General features: G+C 44.1%; 1 protein-coding gene across 1 annotated transcript in view; it reads right to left on the bottom strand.

The window, feature by feature from the left end:
- Positions 1-584: 584 nt before the first annotated feature.
- Positions 585-22,948, bottom strand: part of POU6F1 (POU class 6 homeobox 1) — a 132,054-nt gene continuing 109,690 nt past the window's right edge. The window contains exon 12 of the mRNA XM_075850146.1: positions 585-3,026. Within this exon, the coding sequence (XP_075706261.1) occupies positions 2,681-3,026 (346 nt within the window). The 3' untranslated portion in view covers positions 585-2,680. The remainder of the gene's footprint in view (positions 3,027-22,948) is intronic.

Below are 22,948 nucleotides of genomic sequence, written 5' to 3'. Positions count from 1 at the left end.
TGAGCTCTCACCTTCCTCAGGATCAAGGACACCCCACGAGGTGAGATTTTTCATGGAGCCCCAGATGTCGATTGACAGTCATTTTGTATGTCTTCCATTTTCTTACTATTGCACCAACAGTTGTCTCCTTCTCACCCAGCGTCTTACTTATGGGTTTGTAGCCCATTCCAGCCTTGTGCAGGTCTATGATCTTGTCCCTGACATCCTTAGAAAGCTCTTTGGTCTTGCCCATGTTGTAGAGGTTAGAGTCAGACTGATTAATTGAGTCTGTGGACAGGAGTCTTTTATACAGGTGACCATTTAAGACAGCTGTCTTTAATGCAGGCACCAAGTTGATTTGGAGTGTGTAACTGGTCTGGAGGAGGCTGAACTCTTAATGGTTGGTAGAGGATCAAATACTTATTTCTCTGTGCACAATGCAAATAAATATATATAATTTTGACTATGTGATTTTCTGTTTCTTTTTAAATATAATCTATCTCTCACTGGTAAAATTAACCTAGCCTAAAAATTCTAGACTGTTCATGTCTTTGACAGTGGGCAAACTTACAAAATCAGCAAGGGATCAAATACTTATTTCCTTCACTGTATAATCATCTCCAATTTTTTAAAAACATTTAATAATTTAGAATTTTTTTTATTTATCTATCACAGAGCCCTGGTACATGCTATTGGATAAAGTTATCGCATACTATTGTTATTTAGAACACCACACACTGTAAACATAATTGAGTTATTCTACTGGAATTCAGAGCATCTCTACTCCAATGTTGCATTAGAAGAAGTCTCAGGATTTTCCGAATAAATACATGATTTAGCACTGCAATCACTGTTCTCTTCTATTAAGGCCCCATACACACGAATGTAAAAACGGCACGTAACGTAATTAAGGCACGTTTTTACCGGCCCATGGACTTCTATTGGCCACAGGTACCTCCCCGTATGCTTACGGGAAGGTGCCCGTGCTGTTGAAAAATATAAAACATGTCCTATTTCAGGCCGTAATTACGGCACGCGCAGGCCCATAGAAGTCTATGGGGCTCCCGTAATTACGGGTGACTACGTATGTGCACCCGTAATTACGGGAGCGTTGCTAGGCGACGTCAGTAAATAGTCACTGTCCAGGGTGCTGAAAGAGTTAAACGATCGGCAGTAACTCTTTCAGCACCCTGGACAGAAACTACCGATCACAATATAAATCAACCTGCTTCTTCCTCCAGTCCGGCCTCCTGGGATGATGTTTCAGCCCATGTGACCGCTGCAGCCAATCACAGGCCAATCACAGGCTGCAGCAGTCACATGGACTGCCGCATCATCCAGGGAGGTCGGACTGGATGTCAAGAGAGGGACGCATCACCAAGACAACGGCCGGGTAAGTATGAATTTATTTTACTTTTTCTGCGGAAAGGGCTGTCCCTTCTCTCTATCCTGCACTGATAGAGAGAAGAGCTGCCGATTACTGCAGTTCAATTTTGCAGCGAAAACATGCCCCTAAATACGGGTGGAATACTGGTGACACCGGACCCGTATTTACGGGCACGGGTCCATAAATACTGGTGCAATACGGGTCGAATACGTGTGACCAAGGACCCGTATTTACAGGAGGACAAAAATACGTTCGTGTGCATGAGGCCTAAAGCAGGACTATATAAAAAGGCATTAGTTTGGATAATACACTCCAGTGGTCACGTGATATAGCCCCGTGGTCACTATCTATAGTGTTCTGACAAATGCAACATGAACAGTATTGTTAGCGTGGATAGGTAACTGCAATTGCACTGTAGTATGCAGAATTGGGGGAATGACACTGAGCATGTGTGACTCAAACCTACTTTATACTAACTGCATAATGTATGCCTATGTATTCATATGAAAGTAGTCAGGAGAGCTGGGATATAAGGTTTTCAGGTAAGTGAGCTGCCTGAAACTACTAATGCAGACCAGAATTGCCAGATTTATGGTGATAACTGTGGTGGCAAACATGTTATACCGCATCAGAAATGGTAAAAAAAGCAAACAATCCTGTCACAGGTTTTATAGTAAAGACTAATGTGACAATATTATGCAGCCCCGGCCAAACCCTTTAAGTAGAGTATACTGCAGTTTGTTTGTTTTTTAAAAGCTAGGTAGAAAGTAAAATAAATACCTCGAAGTAGACATTAAACCAAATGATTGAAAGATACCATAAAAGCTAAAGCAGGGAGATGTGAATACGTGAGTGACTAAAACAATGAAATGGAGGTTTCTGGTATAAAAATGTTTGTTAGCATCCCAGGACTTGGATCAGGAATATACATAGAAAGAGTAAAATGTGGCACTCCACACGATCACAAATGAACTTCAGCAACAATTATAGGTTTGTGAAAGAAGTCCAAAATTTTAGTCCCACCATAGAGGGAATCAAACTGGCTCTAGGGTTACACAGAGTACATTAAATGTGTGTATCAATGCCACCAGAGAGATTGGGCTGTGATGGCCTTTACCACACTTGGCTTCTGTCATATAAAAACATGAGGCAAAGGATAAGGTAGAAAGAACAGCTGGCCTTAGTATGGATAAAGCAAATATACAGCCACAAAAGTGCTTTACAGATGAATGTCAGAAGGCGTTATCACTACCATATATCTGAGGATGAGGTGCTGGCGAACAAGGTGGTTGTAGAGGGGCTGATTTACCTCCCCTAAGGGATCTGAAAGACGTTGAGCTTGCTGGTGTTTTTTAGAGTCTGGCGTCTGTTACAAAACCATACCCTCACCACTTCGCGGTCATAGTTCAGTTCCTTAGCAATATCTGTGATCTCCTGGCCAGTGGGCAGGGCGTTCTTCTCAAAGTAAGTGTTTAGGGCCTCCACAGCTTGCGGAGTGAAAGATGTGCGCCTTTTTCGCTTCTTTGATGGTTCTCCACCTACAAATTCCATCAAATTTTGTTGTCCCTCTTGGTTCCTCATTTCTGCCTCATTTAACCATTTCTCCAAGACTGGTTTTAGCTTCTGAGCACTCTTCGGTGTAATGTCTAGCTTCTCAAACCTGTGGCAGAAAAAATAATAATCATAATAAAACAAAAATTATATATATATATATATATATATATATATATATATATATATATATATATATATATATATATATATATATACATAATTATCAGGCAAACTACCGTTCACAGAACGCTCATTCCCGATAATTGCCCTGTGTAAACAGGGCAAAGATCAGCCGATGAACGAGCAAACGCTTGTTCATCGGCTGCATGTATCGTCTTAAATGCAGACAATATTATCGTTGTCGGTAGCACATCTTCCAACATGATAGAAATGTTTGGGGACGAGCTATCGTAGTAATGAGCGCTCGTCCCCATACTAGCTCCTTTTGAAAGGAGCAAATGAGCGCAGATCAACGAGCTATCTAGTTGGTCAGCGCTCGTTTACACGGCCCATGTCTAGACATATCAGAGTATATATATATGTATATACTCACACAAAAATAGCAAGAAAGCAGCACTGTGATGGAGAAAGACGATCTGGGTGCAAGCCCTTGAATATCGATCCAGTATTCAAACGGTATATAAAAAGAAGAAAAATGGCAGCACTCCAGCAAATATCAGTGAAAAGGGTGGGCGAGAGAGAGAGCAAGGGAGAAAAAAACCCACCGTGTGAAGAAAGTAAGCAAGTTCTATGCTTTGTATTACAAATTGGCAGAAAAAAAATCTTTGAATCCAACTTAAAGAAAACCTTTCACCAGCTGAGTGCAGCATGTAATGGGCAGGGCTGCACAAACCCTGGGGCACTTTACATTTTTTTTCTACCCTCCTCCGTTATTTAGATATCGGTGCAGTTATATTTGGCGCCCAATATTTAAATAACCCCCTCAACTGTAAATGGGGAGTGTAATGGCAAGGGGGTGTGTTACTATGGCTGTGACACTGTCCAATCAGATACGGACAGTGTTACAGTAAGGCTGTGTTCACACTGAGTTTTTTGCAAGAGGAAAATTCCTCCTGAAAAAAGTGCTCCAGTAGGTTTTTGCACAGTGGTTTGATAAAAACTCGTCAAAACACTCATCAAGGTTTTTTTTTCCTCTTTCTGACTGATTGAAATGGGGTTTTGGAGGCGGAAACCGCCTCAAGATGGGTCATGACTCTTTTTTTTTACCGCGACGCATTTTTTTTACTCGTCCAACTCCCATTGAAATCAATGGGAGGCATTTTCGGGCGGTTTTTGAGGAGTTTTTTGGCGCGGTTTCCGCGTCAAAAAACTCGTCAAAAAACTCAGTGTGAACAGGGCCTTAGAGCGACGAGGAGAGAGTGTGCGCGCGCACGCTCTAATTCTTCAGCTTTCCAGATCAGCCTTCTGCAGAACATCTAAATAATGATATCTAAATAACGGAGGAGGGTAGAATTTTTTTTTTTTAAAGTGCCCCAGGGTTTGTGCAGCCCTGCCCATTACATGCTGCACATGTATGGGGAGGTGAAAGGTTCTCTTTAAAGGGAATGTGTCACCTATATTTTATTCTTATTAACCCCTTAATGACCGCCGATACGTCTTTTTACGGCGGTCATTAGTGGGTTTTATTCTAGAGCGCCGCCAAACTACGTCGCTGCTGTAGAATAAAGTAAACAGAGCAGGGAGCCGTAAAATCTCCCTGCTCTCAGCTGCCAGAGGCAGCTGAGGGCTGGGGGCGTCCCTGCTCTGCCGGGTGAGGTCGATATTAGTATCGATCTCACCCGTTTAACCCTTCAGATGCGGTGCGCAATAGCGAGCACCGCATCTGAATGGTTTTGGAGAGAGGGAGGGAGCTCCCTCTCATCCCACCGACACCCGGCGATAAAATCGCCGAGTGTCTGTGTCTTCTATGGCGGCCGGGGGTCTAATAAAGACCCCCAGGTCTGCCTGGAGCGAATGCCTGCTAGATCATGCCGCAGGCATGACCTAGCAGATGCCTGTCCGTTTTAAACGGACAGGCAGTAATACACTGCAATACAAAAGTATTGCAGTGTATTACAATAGCGATCGGAGGATAGTGAAGTCCCCTAGTGAGACTAGTAAAAATGTAAAAAAAGTTTAATAAAGTTAATGAAAAAAAAAAGTGAAAAAAAAAAATGAAAAACCCAGCTTTTCCCCTTACAAAATGCTTTACTATTAAAAAAAACTACAATAAAGCAAAAAAGTTACACATATTTGGTATCGCCGCGTCCGTAACGACCCCGACTATAAAGCTGTTACATTATTTAACCCGCACTGTGAACGCCGTAAAAAATAAAATAAAAAACAATGGAAAAATTGCTGTTTTCTGTTAATCCTGACTTAAAAAAAATGTGATAAAAAGTGATCAAAAAGTCGCATCTACTCTCAAATGGTACCAATAAAAACTGCAAGTCGTCCCGCAAAAAACAAGACCTTATACAGCTATGCCGACGCAAAAATAAAAAAGTTACAGCTCTTCGAATGTGACAATGGAAAAATGTAAAAAATAGCTTGGACATTAAGGCCCAGAATGCAAGCAGGGGGAAGGGGTTAAAACCAGATAGTGAAACCTAATCTTTTTTCTTAATCTGTTTTTATTTTTTGAGTGTAGATTTTTTTAATTTTATGTTCTGTACATTATTATGGGGGCAGCCATCTTGCCTGAGCTGCTGTTAACAGGCTTTTTCTATAATCAATATTGATCACCTATCCACAGGATGGGTACTAAATATTTGATTGGTGGGGGTCAATATTTATTGACTTCAATGTATAAAAATATATAGTAAGCTCCTACTCACCCTCTAGTGGTGGCTATGGTATGCTTCATGTTTTGTTTTTAAATGCAGGGGATCTGGAGCTCTGTTTCACAAAAACGAAGCTCCGACCGCTATAAAGCTTTATAATGAAATGTTAACCCTATTTCGATTTTAAAAAACGAAACGGTATTCAAGGGTGGACATTCATTTTGAAGACACAAACCATATTTTCATTAACGTTTTTTATGGGTTTTTCGTCCCACTAGAGGGCTTTAACTTTTGTTCAATGTATTTTAACTATAATGTATTGGAATGCTTGTGTATTTAAATACATTGATGCCCTGACAGGCATTCTCACAGAGCAGCTCTAGAATCCTTAGTTAAGGTACTCTTACATGTCCCGAAATGGGCAGTGTAAACGAGCGCTGACCAACGAGATAGATAGTTGATCGGCGCTCGTTTGTTCCTTTCACAAGGAGCTAGTATGGGGACGAGCACTCATATTACGATCGCTCGTCTCCATACATTTATATTATGTCGGGAGATGTGCTGCCGACAACAATAATATTGTTGCCATTTAAAATGATACATGCAGCTGATTAACCCCTTCCCTCTTTGGCCACTTTTGACCTTCCTGACAGAGCCTCATTTTTCAAATCTGACATGTTTCACTTTATGTGGTAATAACTCCGGAATGCTTTTACCTATCCAAGCAATTCTGAGATTGTTTTCTCGTGACACATTGGACTTTATGTTACTGGCAAAATTTGCCCGATACATTCAGTATTTAATTGTGAAAAACACAAAAATTTAGCGAAAAATTGCAAAAATTAGCATTTTTCTCAATTTAAATGTATCTGCTTGTAAGACAGGCAGTTATACCACACAAAAATGTTGCTAACTAACATCCCCCATATGTCTACTTTATATTGGCATCGTATCTTGATCATCATTTTATTTTTCTAGGACGTTACAAGGCTTAGAACTTTAGCAGCAATTTCTCACATTTTCAAGAAAATTTCAAAATGCTATTTTTACAGGGGCCAGTTCAGTTGTGAAGTGGCTTTGAGGTCCTTAGATATTAGAAACCCCCAATAAGTCACCCCATTTTAAAAACTGCACCCCTCAAAGTATTCAAAACAGCATTTAGAAAGTTTCTTAACACTTTAGACATTGCGCAGGAATTAAGGCAAAGTAGAGGTGAAATTTACAAAGTTCATTATTTTTTTCCAGAAATTCATTTTGAATCCATTTTTTTTGTACCACAGAATGTTTTACCCAAGAAATGCAACTCAATATTTATTGCCCAGGTTCTGCAGTTTTAGGAAATATCCCACATATGGCCCTAGTGTGCTACTGGACTGAAGCACCGGCCTCAGAAGCAAAGGAGCACCTGGTGGATTTTGGGCCTCCTTTTTATTAGAATATATTTTAGGCACCATGTCCGCTTTGAACAGGTCTAGTGGAACTAAAACAGTGGAAACCCCCAACAAGTGACCCCATTTTGGAAACTATACCCCTCGAGGAATTGATCTAGGGGTGTAGCAAGCATTTTGACCGGCCAGTTTTTTTGCAAAAATGTTTGGAACTAGGTCATGAAAATGAAAATCTACATTTTTTCAAATAAAATGTAGGTTTAGCTATTTTTTTTTCATTTCCAAGAGAACTAAAGTTGAAAAAGCACAACAACATTTGTAGAGCAATTTCTCCCGAGTAAAACAATACCCCACATGTGGTAATAAACGGTTGTTTGGACACACGGCAGGGCTTAGAAGGGAAAGAGCGCCATTTGGCTCTTGGAGCTCAAATTTAGCAGGAATGGTTTGCGGAGGCCATGTCACATTTGCAAAGCCCCTGAGGTGAAAAAACAGTGGAAACCCCCAACAAGTGACCCCATTTTGGAAACTATACCCCTTGAGGAATTTATCTAGGGGTATAATGAGCATTTTGACCCCACAGGTTTTTTGCAGAAATTATTGCAAGTAGGCTGTGAAAATGAAAATCTAACTATTTTCAAATAAAATGTAGGTTTAGCTAATTTTTTTTTCATTTCCACAAGGACTAAAGGAGAAAAAGCACCATAAAATTTGTAAAGAAATTTCTCCCGAGTAAAACAATACCCCACATGTGGTAATAAACGGCTGTTTGGACACACAGCGAGGCTGAGAAGGGAAAGAGCGCCATTTGGCTTTTGGAACTCAAATTTAGCAGGAATGGTTTGCGGAGGCCATGTCGCATTTGCAAAGCTTCTGAGGGGACAAAACAGTGGAAACCCCCAACAAGTGACCTCATTTTGGAAACTACACCCCATGAGGAAATTATCTAGGGGTGTAGCAAGCATTTTGACCAGCCAGTTTTTTTACAGAACTTATTGTAAGTAGGCCGTAAAAATGAAAATCTACATTTTTTCAAAGAAAATGTAGGTTTAGGTATTATTTTTCATTTCCACAAGGACTGAAGGAGAAAAAGCACAGCAACATTTGTAAAACAACTTCTCCCGAGTAAAAAAAATACCCCACATGTGGTCACAAACATCTGTTTGGACACACGGTAGGGCTCAGAATGGAGGGAGCACCATTTGGATTTTGGAATGGTTTCTGGGTGTCATGTCATATTTGCTGAGCCCCTGTAGTACTAGTACAGTGGAAACACCCCAAAAGTGACTCCATTTGGGAAACTGCACCCCCTGAGGAATTATCTAGTGGTATAGTGAAAATTTTGATCCCAAAGGTTTTTTGCTGAATTAATTAGAATTAAGCCATGAAAATGAAAAATAATTTTTTTTCCAACAAGATGTAGTTTTAGATACACATTTTTCATTTTTGCAAGGAATAGAGAAGAAAAAGCACCCCAACATTTGTAAAGTAATTTCTCCCGAGTACAGTAACACCCCATATGTGGTTATAATCGGCTGTTTACGTATATGGGAGCATTCAGAAGAAAAGGAGCGGTATTTATCTTTTGGAGCGTAGATTTTGCTGGAATGGTTTGCGGACGCCATGTTGCATTTGCAAAACCACTGATGTACCAAACAAAAGTGACCCCGTTTTAGAAACTACACCCCTAAAGGCATTTATCAAGGGGTGTAGTGAGAATTTAGACTCCACAGGTGTTTTTCAGAAATGAATACGCAGTGGATTGTGCAAAGTGAAAATTGCAATTTCTCCACTGATCTGCCCATTCACCGCACAAGATGTTGTGCCCCTAGAGAATCTTACCCCATAAATTGTTAAGCGGGTTCTCCCGGGTATGGTAATGCCTTACTTGTGGCCATAAATTGCTGTTTGGGCACACTGTAGGGCTAAGAAGGGAAAGACCGCCATTTTGAGCATGGATTTTGCTTGGTAATAGTTCTGTTTGGGGTTTTGCTGGTATTTCCGTTTATAATGTGGGGGCATATGTAATCTGTGCGGAGAACATCAGGGCATAATAAGAGGGTATAATAATGGTGTAAATAATACAATTATCCATAGATGTGTGTTACGATGTGAAGCGATCCGTTATGCGCAGGCCGGCGTCACACTGATAAACGGTTTTCTTTCTTATCCCCCTTTTGTAACGCTCTGCACCTTTTGGGGACTTTTTCTCCCTCGTAGTTTGGGAAATATTACTGGGAAAGTTTTGCGCTGGTATAATACGGGCGCCCTCGCTTCCAGCGGATGTGCGATGTCCCTTCCCTTTCCTAGTTCCTAAATACTAGGGCCCTGAAACTGAAGGAATGTTCCCCTCCGGCCTGCGCATTGAGATGTTTTTTCATCACCGCATTACTAGTGCAGTAACTTTTTTATTTTTCAGTTGATTGAGCGGTGTGCGGGCTTGTTTTTTGCGAGACGGACTGTAGATTTTATTGGTACCATTTTGGAACACATACGACTTTTTGATCACTTTTTATTTCATTTTTTGGTAAAGGAAATTACCAAAAACAAGCAATTCTGGAATCGTTTTTTATTAGTTTTTTTATCGGCATCCACAGTGCGCCCTAAATTACATGTTAGCTTTATTCTGCGGGTCGATACGATTACGGCGATACCAAATTTATATAGTTTTTTTTATGTATTGCAGCTTTTGCACAATAAAATCACTTTTTTTATAAAATCATTTGTTTTCTGTGTCGACATTCTAAGACCCATAACTTTATTATTTTTGCGTGCACAAAGCGGTGTCAGGGATTATTTTTTGCGGGACGGATTGTCATTTTTTATTAGTACTATTTTGGAGTAAATGTGACTTTTTGATCACTTTTTATAGCATTTTTTGGAAGGAGATGTGACCTAAAAACAAAGATTCTGGCGCTGTTTTTCATGTTTTTTTTTTACCGCGTTCACCGTGCGGGATAAATTACATAATAGTTTTGTAGTTTGGATCGTTACGGACGCGGCGATACCAATTATGTATAGTTTTATTGATTTTTACGGTTTTTCCCATAATAAAAGACTTACTATGGGAAAAAAGTCAGTGTAGCTTTATTTTTATTTGAAACTTGTGTGTTTTTATTGTTTTACCACATTTTTATTAACTTTTTTTTACTTTTTTTACTTGTCCCACTAGGGGACATGAGGGCCTGATGCCCCGATCGCTACTCTAATACACTGCACTACATATGTAGTGCAGTGTATTAGCGCTGTCAGTTATTCACTGACAGCAAGCCTATGAGGACACGCCGCAGGCGGGTCCTCATCGGCTCCCGTACAAGGCAGACTCGGACGCCATTTTCTGGCGTCCGATTGCCACAGCAACCCAGCGATTGCATCTGAGGGGTTAATCTGCCGGATCGGAGAATAGCTCCGGTCCTGGCAGTTACAGGAGGGTGCCAGCTGTATAATACAGCTGTCACCCCGTGGTGATGGTGCCGGCTCTGCTCCTGAGCCCGCACCATCACTGCGCCGTATATATACGGCGCTTTGCGGGAAGCACCTCCTGACAGCGCCGTATATATACGGCGGATGTCGGGAAGGGGTTAACGAGCGTTTCTTCGTTCATCGGCTGATCGTTGCCTGTTTACACAGGGCAATTATCGAGAACGAGCGTTCTGTGAACAACGGTTTGCCTGATAATTGGCAGGTGTAAAATGGCCCTTAGGCCTAGGGCTGTTACTATAAAATGGTCAGCACCTGCAATCATAATGTTGAGACTGATAGGGGTGAATCAAAGAGAACCACTTCTCTCTGTATTGTAAAGGCCCTTATACACCGGCCGATAAGCGGCCGATGCAGCGAGCTCCTATCAACGAGACATCGTTGATCGGCGCTCGTTTGCTCCTGTCACACGGAGCTATGGATGGGGACGAGCGGTCATTACTCAGATTGCTCGTCCCCATACATTATTATCATGTCGGCAGCGCATCTCCCTGTTTACACAGGGATATGTGCTGTTAACAACGATAATCATTTACTTTTTTAAAACAATACAACCAGCAGATGATCGAGCGTTTGCTCTTTCATCTGCTGATCGTTCCCCTGTTTACACAGGGCAATTATCGGCAACGAGCGCTATATGAACGCTTGTCTGCCATATGATTGTCCTGTGTAAAACCCCCTTTAGATACCGCAATCAATACTAAAAGATGAAACTATTGGGATCAATGTGTGCACCAAGCTCATCCATTACTGCAGGAGGCCTGCTGTCAATCACAGCTGACCAACCCTTGTGGGTAATTTACTGGGAACAACTACTGTGATCACTATCCTGTATATGTACGTTGGAATGTATTAAGCATACCACCCAACCGTCCCGTATCCGGCGGGACCCCGTTGAGAAACCGTCCCGGGCGGTCTGCAAAATGTCCCGCTGGACGCTGCATCAAAACAGCTGATCGCTGCTGACAGGCGCCCTGCATGCCAGACGACTGCAGCAGCGATCAGAAGAAGGCAGGAGTCTTGCGGCGGTGTTCTCACTGGGATCGATGCCGGCCCACAGGAGTGGACCAGTCCAGTCACCTGACCTGTCATCTGACCTCACCGGTCAGGTGACAGGTCAGGTGACTGGACTGGTCCACTCCCAGGCCGGCATCGACACCAGTGAGAACACCGCTGCAAGACTCCTGCCTTCTTCTGACGGTGAGTGACGTGAAAGCAGAGCAGAGAGTGGCAGCAGTAGGGCCGGCTACCTCTAACACTCTCTGCTCTGGCGGCATTGTGGCACAAAGTATAAGGGGGTTGTGTTGCGCTACCTACAGGGGGTCTGTGTGTGGAGCTATCTACAGGGGGACTGTGTCTGGCGCTATCTACAGGGGGGCTGTGTGTGGAGCTATGTACAGGGGGGTTGTGTGTAGAGTTATGTACAGGGGGGCTGTGTGTGGAGCAATCTACAGGGGGGCTGTATGTGGAGCTATCTACAGGGGGGCTGTATGTGGAGCTATCTACAGGGGGCTGTGTGGCGCTATGTGCAGGGGGGCTGTGTGTGGCGCTATCTACAGGGGGGCTGTGTGTGGCGCTATCTACAGGGGGGCTGTGTCTGGCGCTATTTACAGGGGGGGCTGTGGGTGGAGCTATCTACAGGGGGGGTTGTGTGTGGAGCTATCTACAGGGGGGCTGTGTGTGGAGCTATCTACAGGGGGGGCTGTGTCTGGCGCTGTCTACAGGGGGGGCTCAGTGTGGCGCTATCTACAGGAGGGCTGTGTGTGAAGCTATCTACAGGGGGGCTGTGTGTGGAGCTATATACAGGGGAGCAGTGTGTGGAGCTATCTACAGGGAGCTGTGTGTGGAGCTATCTACAGGGGGGCTGTGTGTGGAGCTATCTACAGGGGGGCTGTGTGTGGAGCTATGTACAGGGAGGTTGTGTGTGGAGCTATCTACAGGGGGGCTGTATGTGGAGCTATCTACAGGGGGCTGTGTGGCGCTATGTGCAGGGGGGCTGTGTGTGGAGCTATGTAAAGGGGGGCTGTGTGTGGCGCTATTTACAGGGGGCTGTGTGTGGCGCTATCTACAGGGGGGGTTGTGTGTGGAGCTATCTACAGGGGGGCTGTGTGTGGAGCTATCTACAGGGGGGCTGTGTCTGGCGCTATCTACAGGGGGGGCTGAGTGTGGCGCTATCTACAGGGGGGGCTGAGTGTGGCGCTATCTACAAGGGGGGCTGTGTGTGGAGCTATCTACAGGGGGGCTGTGTGTGGAGCTATCTACAGGGGGGCTGTGTGTGGAGCTATCTACAGGGGGGCTGTGTGTGGAGCTATGTACAGGGGGGCTGTATGTGGAGCTATGTACAGGGGGCTGTGTGTGGAGCTATCTACAGGGGGGCTGTATGTGGAGCTATCTACAGGGGGGCTGTATGTGGAGCTATCTACAGGGGGCTGTGTGTGGAGCTATGTAAAGGGGGGCTGTGTGTGGAGCTATGTAAAGGGGGGCTGTGTGTGGCGCTATTTACAGGGGGCTGTGTGTGGCGCTATCTACAGGGGGGCTGTGTGTGGAGCTATCTACAGGGGGGCTGTATGTGGAGCTATCTACAGGGGGCTGTGTGGCGCTATGTAAAGGGGGGCTGTGTGTGGGGCTATGTAAAGGGGGGCTGTGTGTGGCGCTATTTACAGGGGGGCTGTGTGTGGCGCTATCTACAGGGGGGCTGTGTGTGGAGCTATCTACAGGAGGGCTGTGTGTGGAGCTATCTACAGGGGGGCTGTGTGTGGAGCTATCTAAAGGGGGGCTGTGTCTGGTGCTATCTACAGGCGGGGCTGTGTGTGGAGCTATCTACAGGGGGGGCTGTGTGTGGAGCTATCTACAGGGGGGCTGTGTGTGGAGCTATGTACAGGGGGGCTGTGTGTGGAGCTATGTACAGGGGGGCTGTGTGTGGCGCTATCTACAGGGGGGCTGTGTGTGGAGCTATCTACAGGGGGGCTGTGTGTGGAGCTATGTAAAGGGGGGCTGTGTGTGGAGCTATCTACAGGGGGGCTGTAGATCCCCATCATGTAACTCTGCTACCTGTCAATTGAAAAGTCATCAACCACAGGGTCTCCCTCTTGACTTTCATTGTATTCAGCCTTTTGGTTTGTCCAGCAGACAGTCTTGAGATCCGCAGTGAGAATGTGCGCGTGTTATTGAAGGATCTGGCCGTGATTTGATGTGTTTATGCAGGGTATTGGGTGTGGTTAGGGGTGTTGCTTAAAAATGGCCCTCTTTTCCCAATTCAAAAGTTGGGAGGTATGATCTTGCCTGACAATGGTTTCTACAAAATCTAGAACTCACTCTGCACAAAGCAAGATCTCACACGGCTACATTGATAAAAAAAATGAAAAACTAAATTATCTCCAACTAACTGCAGAGGAGCGAACAATTTTACTGGTCTAAAAGGCCAAAAAGGACTAAAGAGACCCGAATTATGTGCAACCTATATTTACAAGAGACCTAAATTACAGGTCTTCAATAAAAAAACACTTTTGGGAAGGTTTGTTAGGGTGAGACTAGGTGAGACTGTTAGGGGTTTAAGGGGTTCTGAATTAACAGAAGTAGCTTTTAATACAGAGTAATTCATAGGGAATAGTGGATCTTATTTATCAAAACGGTCTAAAATTTTTTACCTTGCTACCCATAACAATCGATCAGAGCCTAGCGTCTATTTTTTAAACAGCTGGAAAAATAACAGCTCAATAAAGATCAATGCAAACAGCTCTGTCCTTAGAGCCGCGAGCATGGAAGCAGCTCATTCTAGTTTTTGTTCCCATAGCAACCAATGAGATCACTTCTTTCAATTTTTAAACCTTCTCAAGAAAAAAAATCAAAACAAATTTTGCATGTTTGCTATGAGAAACCTGGACACTTCTTGTCTGCACCCTATATGGGCTTAAACTATTAAAACCTACTCCAGGACTCCATATGGCAACCAAAATGGTCGCCAATGCCCACCAGAATGCTGGTGACATGGTGACAAGAACTAACACTCTTGTCGACATTTCCAACCCGCCCCGCCGCTTCTTTTTCACACCTGTACCTTTTAGAAACAATGTTTAACCTTGTCTCTGGCAGACGCACCGCATGCTAGGCATGTCTACTAGACTTGCGTCTGATGTCACACACCACCTTCCGCCACCGCCCGACAGTTGGATCAGGAGTCCGGTAAGCTGCGAGGAAGAATGTCTTAGAATGCAGTTTTACAGAACTTATCCCTGCGTGCTTTGTCATTTTCTCAGACCCCCTTCTTCCTCTTTGTACTAGTGAAAAAGCTCTGGCCGTAGACGCCCCCAACTCTGCAGAGTATTATGTATGTATTATGTTTCTGTAGGTTCTACTGTAGGTTCTCCGCAAATATGCGAGATAACGTGGTGATCATGAGGACATGGAGTTTTCTAGATCTAAGGTTTCGTTCAGATCTGCGTTGGGGTCCCGTTCTGACATTCCGTTTGAGGTTTCCGGGACCAGAGGTTTCCGTTTCCATCACCATTGATTTCAATGGTGACGGATCCGTTGCCCGTGGTTTCCGTTTGTGTCTGTTGTACACCGGACCCGTCGTTTTGCCGGGCGACTACGCTATTACTTCCGGCAAAATGATGGGTCCGGTGCACAACAGACACAAACGGAAACCACGGGCACCGGATACGTCATGGTGTTGGAAACGGAAACCTCTGGTTTCCATTCGTGTCAGTTTGTGTCTGTTCAGGGTCCCATTCTGACGGAAACCTCCGACGGACGTCAGAACGGGACCCCAACACAGATGTGAACGAAGCCTAAACTATCAGTCATCCCATTGCAGTCAGCCTCATCACAGCCTGAAACGTCTAATAACCGAGAACAACAAATTGCATTTTAGTCCTTTCAACACTTTGGTGGACACACAGTTTCACAATAACTGACCCTTTCTGTAAGCTGTGCCTCTATAAACACAGTGTATATCAACCAGTCACAGGCTGACAAAGCTTTCTCAAGAGCAATTCTATTCTAGATTCCAGGATGTTTTTATGTATTTGTTACTGGGACAGAAAACTACAACAAAATAATAAAAAATATTCCACCACCGACTGAATTCCATTCATTCTAGATTTACCAGCTGTCTAATGTCTGTTAAGCATAAACATATTTAGATTTATTTATAGCTGATCCTGGAAAAGATGTTTATATTTTTGTACATAGGGGGCAGTATTCTAATAGTTATATTCTTGTACAAAGGAGAACTATTATAGTAGTTATATTTTTGTACATAGGGGGCAGTATTATAGTCGTTATATTCTTGTACATAGGAGAACTATTATAGTAGTTATATTCTTGTACAAAGGAGCAGTATCATAGTAGTTATATTCTTGTACATAGAAGTATTATAGTAGTTATATTCTTGTACATAGGAGGAGTATTATAGTAGTTATATTCTTATACATAGGGGGCGGTATTGCAGTGGTTATATTCCTGTACATAGGGGGCAGTATTTTAGTAGTTATATTCTTGTACATAGGAGGAAATATTATAGTGGTTATCTTCATAAGCAAGGAGGAAAAAGGAAGACATGGCACCCACCAAATCCAGATTTTCTTCACTTTATTTTATATATATATACAAGGGGGGATTGCTGTTTGGCAGTATATACTAGGTAAGGGGGGCGGTGTGGAAGTATGAACAAGGGGAGGGAGGATTGCTGTGTGGTAGTATATACAAGGGGAGGGGGGATTGCTGTGTGGCAGTATATACAAGGGGGGGGGGGATTGCTGTGTGGCAGCAGGGGCGTAGCTAAAGGCTCATGGGCCCCGATGCAAGAATTCTTACTGGGCCCCCCCCCCCCCGCAAACTTCTCATGGCCGACGGTCCGCAGCTTTCAGCTGCATCGCTGGGTCTCCTAAGTGACCCAACAATGCAGCACTAGCAGCCGGGGGCGTCACTATGGCTGGGTTCACACACCCTATTTACGGACGTAATTCGAGCGTTTTAGCATTGAATTACGTCCGAAAATTCGGCTCAAAAGCGTTGGCAAACATCTGCCCATTCATTTGAATGGGTCTTACGATGTTCTGTGCCGACGGCCATTTTTTTTTACGCGCCGCTGTCAAAAGGCGGCGCGTAAAAAAGACGCCCGCGTCAAAGAAGTGCCTGTCACTTCTTCAGACGTAAATTGAGCCGTTTTCCATGGACTCCATGGAAAAACAGCTCCAATTACGTCCGTAATGGACGCAGCGAAAGACGCCTGCACATGCCATTACGGCTGAAATTACGGTGCTGTTTTCTCCTGAAAACAGCACCGTAATTTCAGCCGTAACAGACGCTGCCGTGTGAACATACCCTCAGGGCTTAAAATGTCAGGGAAATAGCCCCAATACATATGTGTCCGCCCAAAATAAGTGTGTGTATAGGAGACGGCATTGCATATCTATAGCACTACGACCCTATAAACTATGGATAGGATTAGATACAGTGGCTCAGCAGACAGTATCACACATGATAGGATTAGATACAGTGGCTCAGAAGGCAGTATCACACATGATAGGATTAGATACAGTGGCCCAGCAGACAGTATCACACATGATAGGATTAGATACAGTGGCTGAGCAGACAGTATCACACATGATATGATTAGATACACAGCTCAGCAGACAGTATCACACATGATAGGATTAGATACACAGCTCAGCAGACAGTATCACACATGATAGGATTAGATACAGTGGCTCAGCAGACAGTATCACACATGATAGGATTAGATACACAGCTCAGCAGACAGTATCACACATGATTGGATTAGATACAGGGCCCAGCTCGCTGACATTGCGGCTCCAGCGCTTGACCCAGGACAGGTAAGAATAATAATTTTGCTTCTTTATGTGTTACTGATTATTTTTGTGTGTTTGTGTTTTTTTACAGGTTCGGTTGTTGGACTTCGGATACGAGGACTTCTATGATGGCGTTTTTTTTATTCTCAATAAAATGGTTAATGAGGGTTGTGTTTTTTTATTTCAATAAAATATTTTTTCTATGCGCTTGTATCTTTTTAAACTTTATTATCACCGCCTTAGTAATGGCCGCTGGCTGATTGACAACCTCCATTACTAAGGCGGGGCTTAATGTTAGCCGGTGCAGAGGCTAACACTAACCCCCATTATTACCCCGGTACCCACCGCCACCAGGAGTACTGGGAAGAGCCGGGTACGAACCAGTACCCGACCATCTGTAGTGGCAGGCACCGGGGTGGCCGCAGGCTGGTAGTATTAGGCTGGGGAAGGCCAAAAACAGTGGCCCTTCCCACCCTGGTAATGCTGCCTGCTGCTGCTATGTTGCATCTGGCTGGTTATGAAAATTGGGGGGGACCCCACATCGTTCTTTCCAATTATTATTTTTTTTAAATGACGTGGGGTCCCCCCCATTTTTCATAACCAGCCAGATACAATAAAGCAGCAGCAGCCTAGCATCACCAGGGTAGGAAGGGCCACTGTTTTTGGCCTTTCCCCTCCTGATAATACCAGCCTGCGGCCACCCCAGTGGCCGACCATCACTACAGATGGTCAGGTACTGGATCGTACCCGGCTCTTCCCAGCACCCCTGGTGGCGGTGGGTACCGGGGTAATAATGGGAGTTAGTGTTAGCCTCTGCACCGGCTAACACTAAGCCCCGCCTTAGCAATGGATACTGTCAATCAGCCGGCGGCCATTACTAAGGCGGTAGTAATATAGTTTAAAAAAAACACAAAGACATAGAAAAAATATTTTATTGAAATAAAAAAAAACACACACAGCCCTCATTAACTATTGATAATTAAAAAAAAGCTGTCATCGAAGTAGTCCTGGAATCCGCCGTAGTCCAACGACCGAACCTGTAAGAAAACACACAAAACAACCGATTAGTAACACATGTGTTAGGCTTAAATACAGGGCCCATGTGTGATACTGTCTGTGGGACCCTGTATCTAAGCCTACCACAACGTAGGCTTAGATACAGGGTCGAGCAGACAGTAATCTTATACAGTATAAGATTACTGTGTGCTGGGGCCCTGTATCTAAACCTACAGTGTGGTAGGCTTAGATACAGGGCCCAGCAGACAGGATCACACATGGGCCATGTATCTAAGCCTACCATGTGATTGGCTTAGATACAGGGCCCAGCAGACAGGATCACGCATGGGCCATGTATCTAAGCCTACAGTGTGGTAGGCTTATATACAGGGCCCACCAGACAGGATCACACATGGGCCATGTATCTAAGCCTACCATGTGATTGGCTTAGATACAGGGCCCAGAAGACAGGATCACACAATCTGTGATCCTGTCTCATGGGCCCCCTAAGCCTGATACATCGTAGGCTTAGGGGTTGTGCAGTCCCTAAACATTGATGACCTATCCACAGGATAGGCCATCAATAGCTGATGTGTCGCCCGGGACCCGCCAATCAGCTGTTTTGAAGGGGCCGCAGCACTCGTACGAGAGCTGCTTCCCCTTCATTTCACTACTCGCTCACACTGTGAATCGCCGACACGGATTCACAGTGTGACCGGAATGAAGTGACAGGAATGAAGGGGAGCAGCTCTCGTACGAGTGCTGCGGCCCCTTCAAAACTAGCTGATTGGCGGGTCCCGGGATTCGGACCCCGCCAGTCAGGGCTAACCTTACCTTCCTCTTCGGCCGCGGCGGGAGTTCTGTCGTCTCGATGCTGTGCGCGGCGCATAGCGCTGTGACGTCATGCGCTGCGCACAGCGCTTGACGTCAGGACCTCCGCTGCGATCCGGAACCAGGAAGGTAAGTACAGTATGTTACTATGGTAACAGGGGCCCGCGGCCCGAGTTACTATAGTAACTTTTTATTGATGTGGGGCCGTGGGCCCCCCTGGCTTCGGGGCCCGGTCGCAATTGCGACCGCTGCGACCCCTATAGCTACGCCAGTGTGTGGCAGTATATACAAGGGGAGGGGGATTGCGGTGTGGCAGTATATACAAGGGGAGGGGGATTGCTGTGTAGCAGTATGTAAAAGGGAAAGGGGGATTGCTGTGTGGCAGTATATACAAGGGGAGGGGCGGATTGCTGTGTGGCAGTATATACAATGGGAGGGGGGATTGCTGTGTGGCAGTTTATACAAGGGAATGGGGGATTGCTGTGTGGCAGTATGTACAAGGGGAGGGGGGATTGCTGTGTGGCAGTATATACAAGGGGAGGGGGGTATAGCTGTGTAGCAATGCATACAAGGGGAGGAGGGCTGTGTGGCAGTATATACAAGGGGAGGGGGGATTGCTATGTGGCAGTATATACAAGGGGAGGGTGGGATTGCTGTCTGGCAGTATATGCAAGGGGAGGGGGATTTCTGTGTGGCAGTACATACAAGGGGAGGGGGGATTGCTGTGTGGCAGTATGTACAAGGGGAGGGGGATTGCTGTGTGGCAGTACATGAAAGGGGAGGGGGGATTGCTGTGTGGCAGTACATACAAGAGGAGGGGGGTTTGCGGTTTGGCAGTACATACAAGGGGAGGGGCATTGCTGTGTGGCTGTATATACAAGGGGAGGGGGAATGCTGTGTGGCAGTATATACAAGGGGAAAGGGGGATTGCTGTGTGGCAGTATATACAAGGGAAGGGGAATTGCTGTATGGCAGTATATACAAGGGCGCTGTGTGGTGCTATCAACAGGGGGTCAGTGTGGCGCTATCTATAGGGACAGTGGTGTAAGAGAGGGATCTTTCATTGATGCCTATAATTGGTGTTTATAACGGTCTATTTTACTGCTGTACTTGTAATATTATAGTAATTAAAAAAGTAATTAAAACTAATTTAAAGTGTAGCTAAACCTTCGACAAAGTTCTGACATGTCATAGTGAACAGAAAATGAAGCAGCTGAGCGCTCACACGAACACTTCAGCTGCTTCGCTCTAGCGATTGGTGGGGGTCTCTGTGCTCGGACCCCCACCAATACAAACTTCTGACATGTCACCTTGACATGTCAGAAGTTTGTCGAACATTTAGCTACACTTTCAAATAAGTTTTCTTCGTCTCTTATTTAGTTGCTATATTAGCGTTTACTGGGGGTATTACTTTTGGTCATCAGATCGCCCACCATTGATGGAGACTTGCCCTGCTCCCCAACTGCCCCGCTCAGGAGCTGCCAAGAATTAGAGGGAACATTGGTCACATGACACTTCATCTTGGTGCCTCACATGATGTGTATCACGTGTTTTTATAGTGATCACATGACCGCAATAAAGTTTCACATGTGATAATTAAAACATAACACACAACACATACACAGAAGTAACAATATGGTTTCGAAAAGCAGAAAAATTTACATTGAAACAAGGCAGGAAACGATATTCATGATACAAGTAACTTATGTTGACATAGTATTCTAATCGTTACGATCATTTAACCCCATATGGCCCAGTAAATCAAACCGTGCGATGCATATAGTTTCCAATCTCAACAACTTCTCATGTCTATTATGACCTGGTTTGACTCGCATTAAGCCTGCCGACAAACGGGTTATGTCTAAAGAATATTATTTACGTGAATCGATATGCCAATCGAGTGATACCAGCGTTTATATCAACAATTTTTCATGTCTATTATGACCTGGTCTGACTCGCATTAATCCTGCAAAAGTCATACAAGTAGCATTACCTCCAGGACATTCTTTCATATGATGGCTCAAACGTGGGAAACCATGTCTCATAGTTAATGATCTACAGTGTTCCGTAAATCTAATAACGGTCTTGCCTATATAAAAAAAGTGAAAAGGACATTTAAAGGGGTTTTCCGAGATAAAATGACTATGTGTTAATGCTTGTAATTTATTAATGTAAATACATTTGTAATATACTTACATTTTGCAAATTGGCCCCGTTTCCCGATGCTGCCGTGGGGTACTTGACGGGTGACGTCACTCTCTGGCCGCTGTGTTGATCTTCAATTCTTTTCCAGGTATACGAAACGTCACTTGTATGGGCTTTTCTGTTGTACAGGCCGTAATGTGTACGCTCCGTCCCTGCTGTTATCGCGAGAACAGCAGAGACCGCGAGAACAGCAGGGACCGCACAATAATATGCCAATAGCGATGTATAAATCGTATCCGACATCGGACTGTCTAAATGACAGAGCAAATTTCCTAGCCTGTCTCACTTTAGTTTTACCGTAGATTATGTCCTTTCTATCTATAGATCTAGCTCTACATAATGCTTTATTAATAACACCTAATGGGTAACCACTATGTAATAGTCTGTTCTTAAGGTCTGCTGCCTGTTTGCAGAATTTTGCCTCATTTGAGTTTATTTTCCGTAGACGTAAAAACTTCCCATACAAACTGCTGTTTTGACATGGGACTAGAGGTAACTCTTTAAGTGGATTAGTGAATTAGTAGGAGTAGGTTTGCAATATCCCTTCGTACATAATTCACCTTCATGTACATATAAATGTACGTCCAGGAAGTTGATACTTTGACTTCCAAATTGGAATGTAAATCGCATATTGACATTATTATTTAGATAGGATATGAATTCAGAGAATTCCATCTCAGTGCCAGACCAAATAACAATACATCGTCAATGTATCTAGTCCATAGACGTATGTGTTGTAAATAATATTCGAAGTGCAATATACATATGATGTCTCAAAATCAGCCCACAAAATATTAGCATATGTGGGGGCGACTGGTGTACCCATTGCCGATCCCATACATTGTTGGTACTATTTGCCATCAAATACAAAGGCATTATGAGAACAAACAGAAGTGAATCGCAAATTAAGTTAGTACAATATAAATCCTTATTTGCTTGTACCATTAGTTTATGTACTGCAATGATACCATCACTATATATAATACAGGTGTATAGGATCTCTACGTCAGTAGAGGCTAAATGAAACTTACTATCCCAAATAAATCCTTCAATTAATCTAAGCAGAGACTTAGTATTTGATAAATAGGAGGGTACACTTTTGAGGAGTGGACGCAAATATCAATCTAAATATTCTGATAGGGGGGCAGTAAGAGACCTACATCCTGCCACGATGAGCGTCCTAGAGGATCAATCAACGACTTTAGGAGAATAGGAACAAAATACCATTTTGGGGAGCCGGGATTACATGGATATAACCTCACTCCGATTCTCCTGGAAATAATTCCCATCTCTACACCATTTCTAATAAGGGAACATAGTTTGTACCGTGATATAAACTCTGGTATCACTCAATTGGCATGTCGATTCACCTAAATAATATTCCTTAGACATTACAACTATATTGCCCCCTTTGTTGGCAGGCTTAATGCGAGTCAAACCAGGTCATAATAGACATGAGAAGTTGTTGAGATTGGAAACTATATGCATTGCACGGTTTGATGCACTGGGCTCTATGGGGTTAAATGATCG

Source organism: Rhinoderma darwinii, chromosome 2 (genome assembly GCF_050947455.1).
Source record: "Rhinoderma darwinii isolate aRhiDar2 chromosome 2, aRhiDar2.hap1, whole genome shotgun sequence".
NCBI lineage: Eukaryota > Metazoa > Chordata > Amphibia > Anura > Rhinodermatidae > Rhinoderma > Rhinoderma darwinii.
The sequence above is the reverse complement of the archived record's forward strand: the minus strand, read 5'-3'. Positions and strand labels throughout refer to the sequence as shown.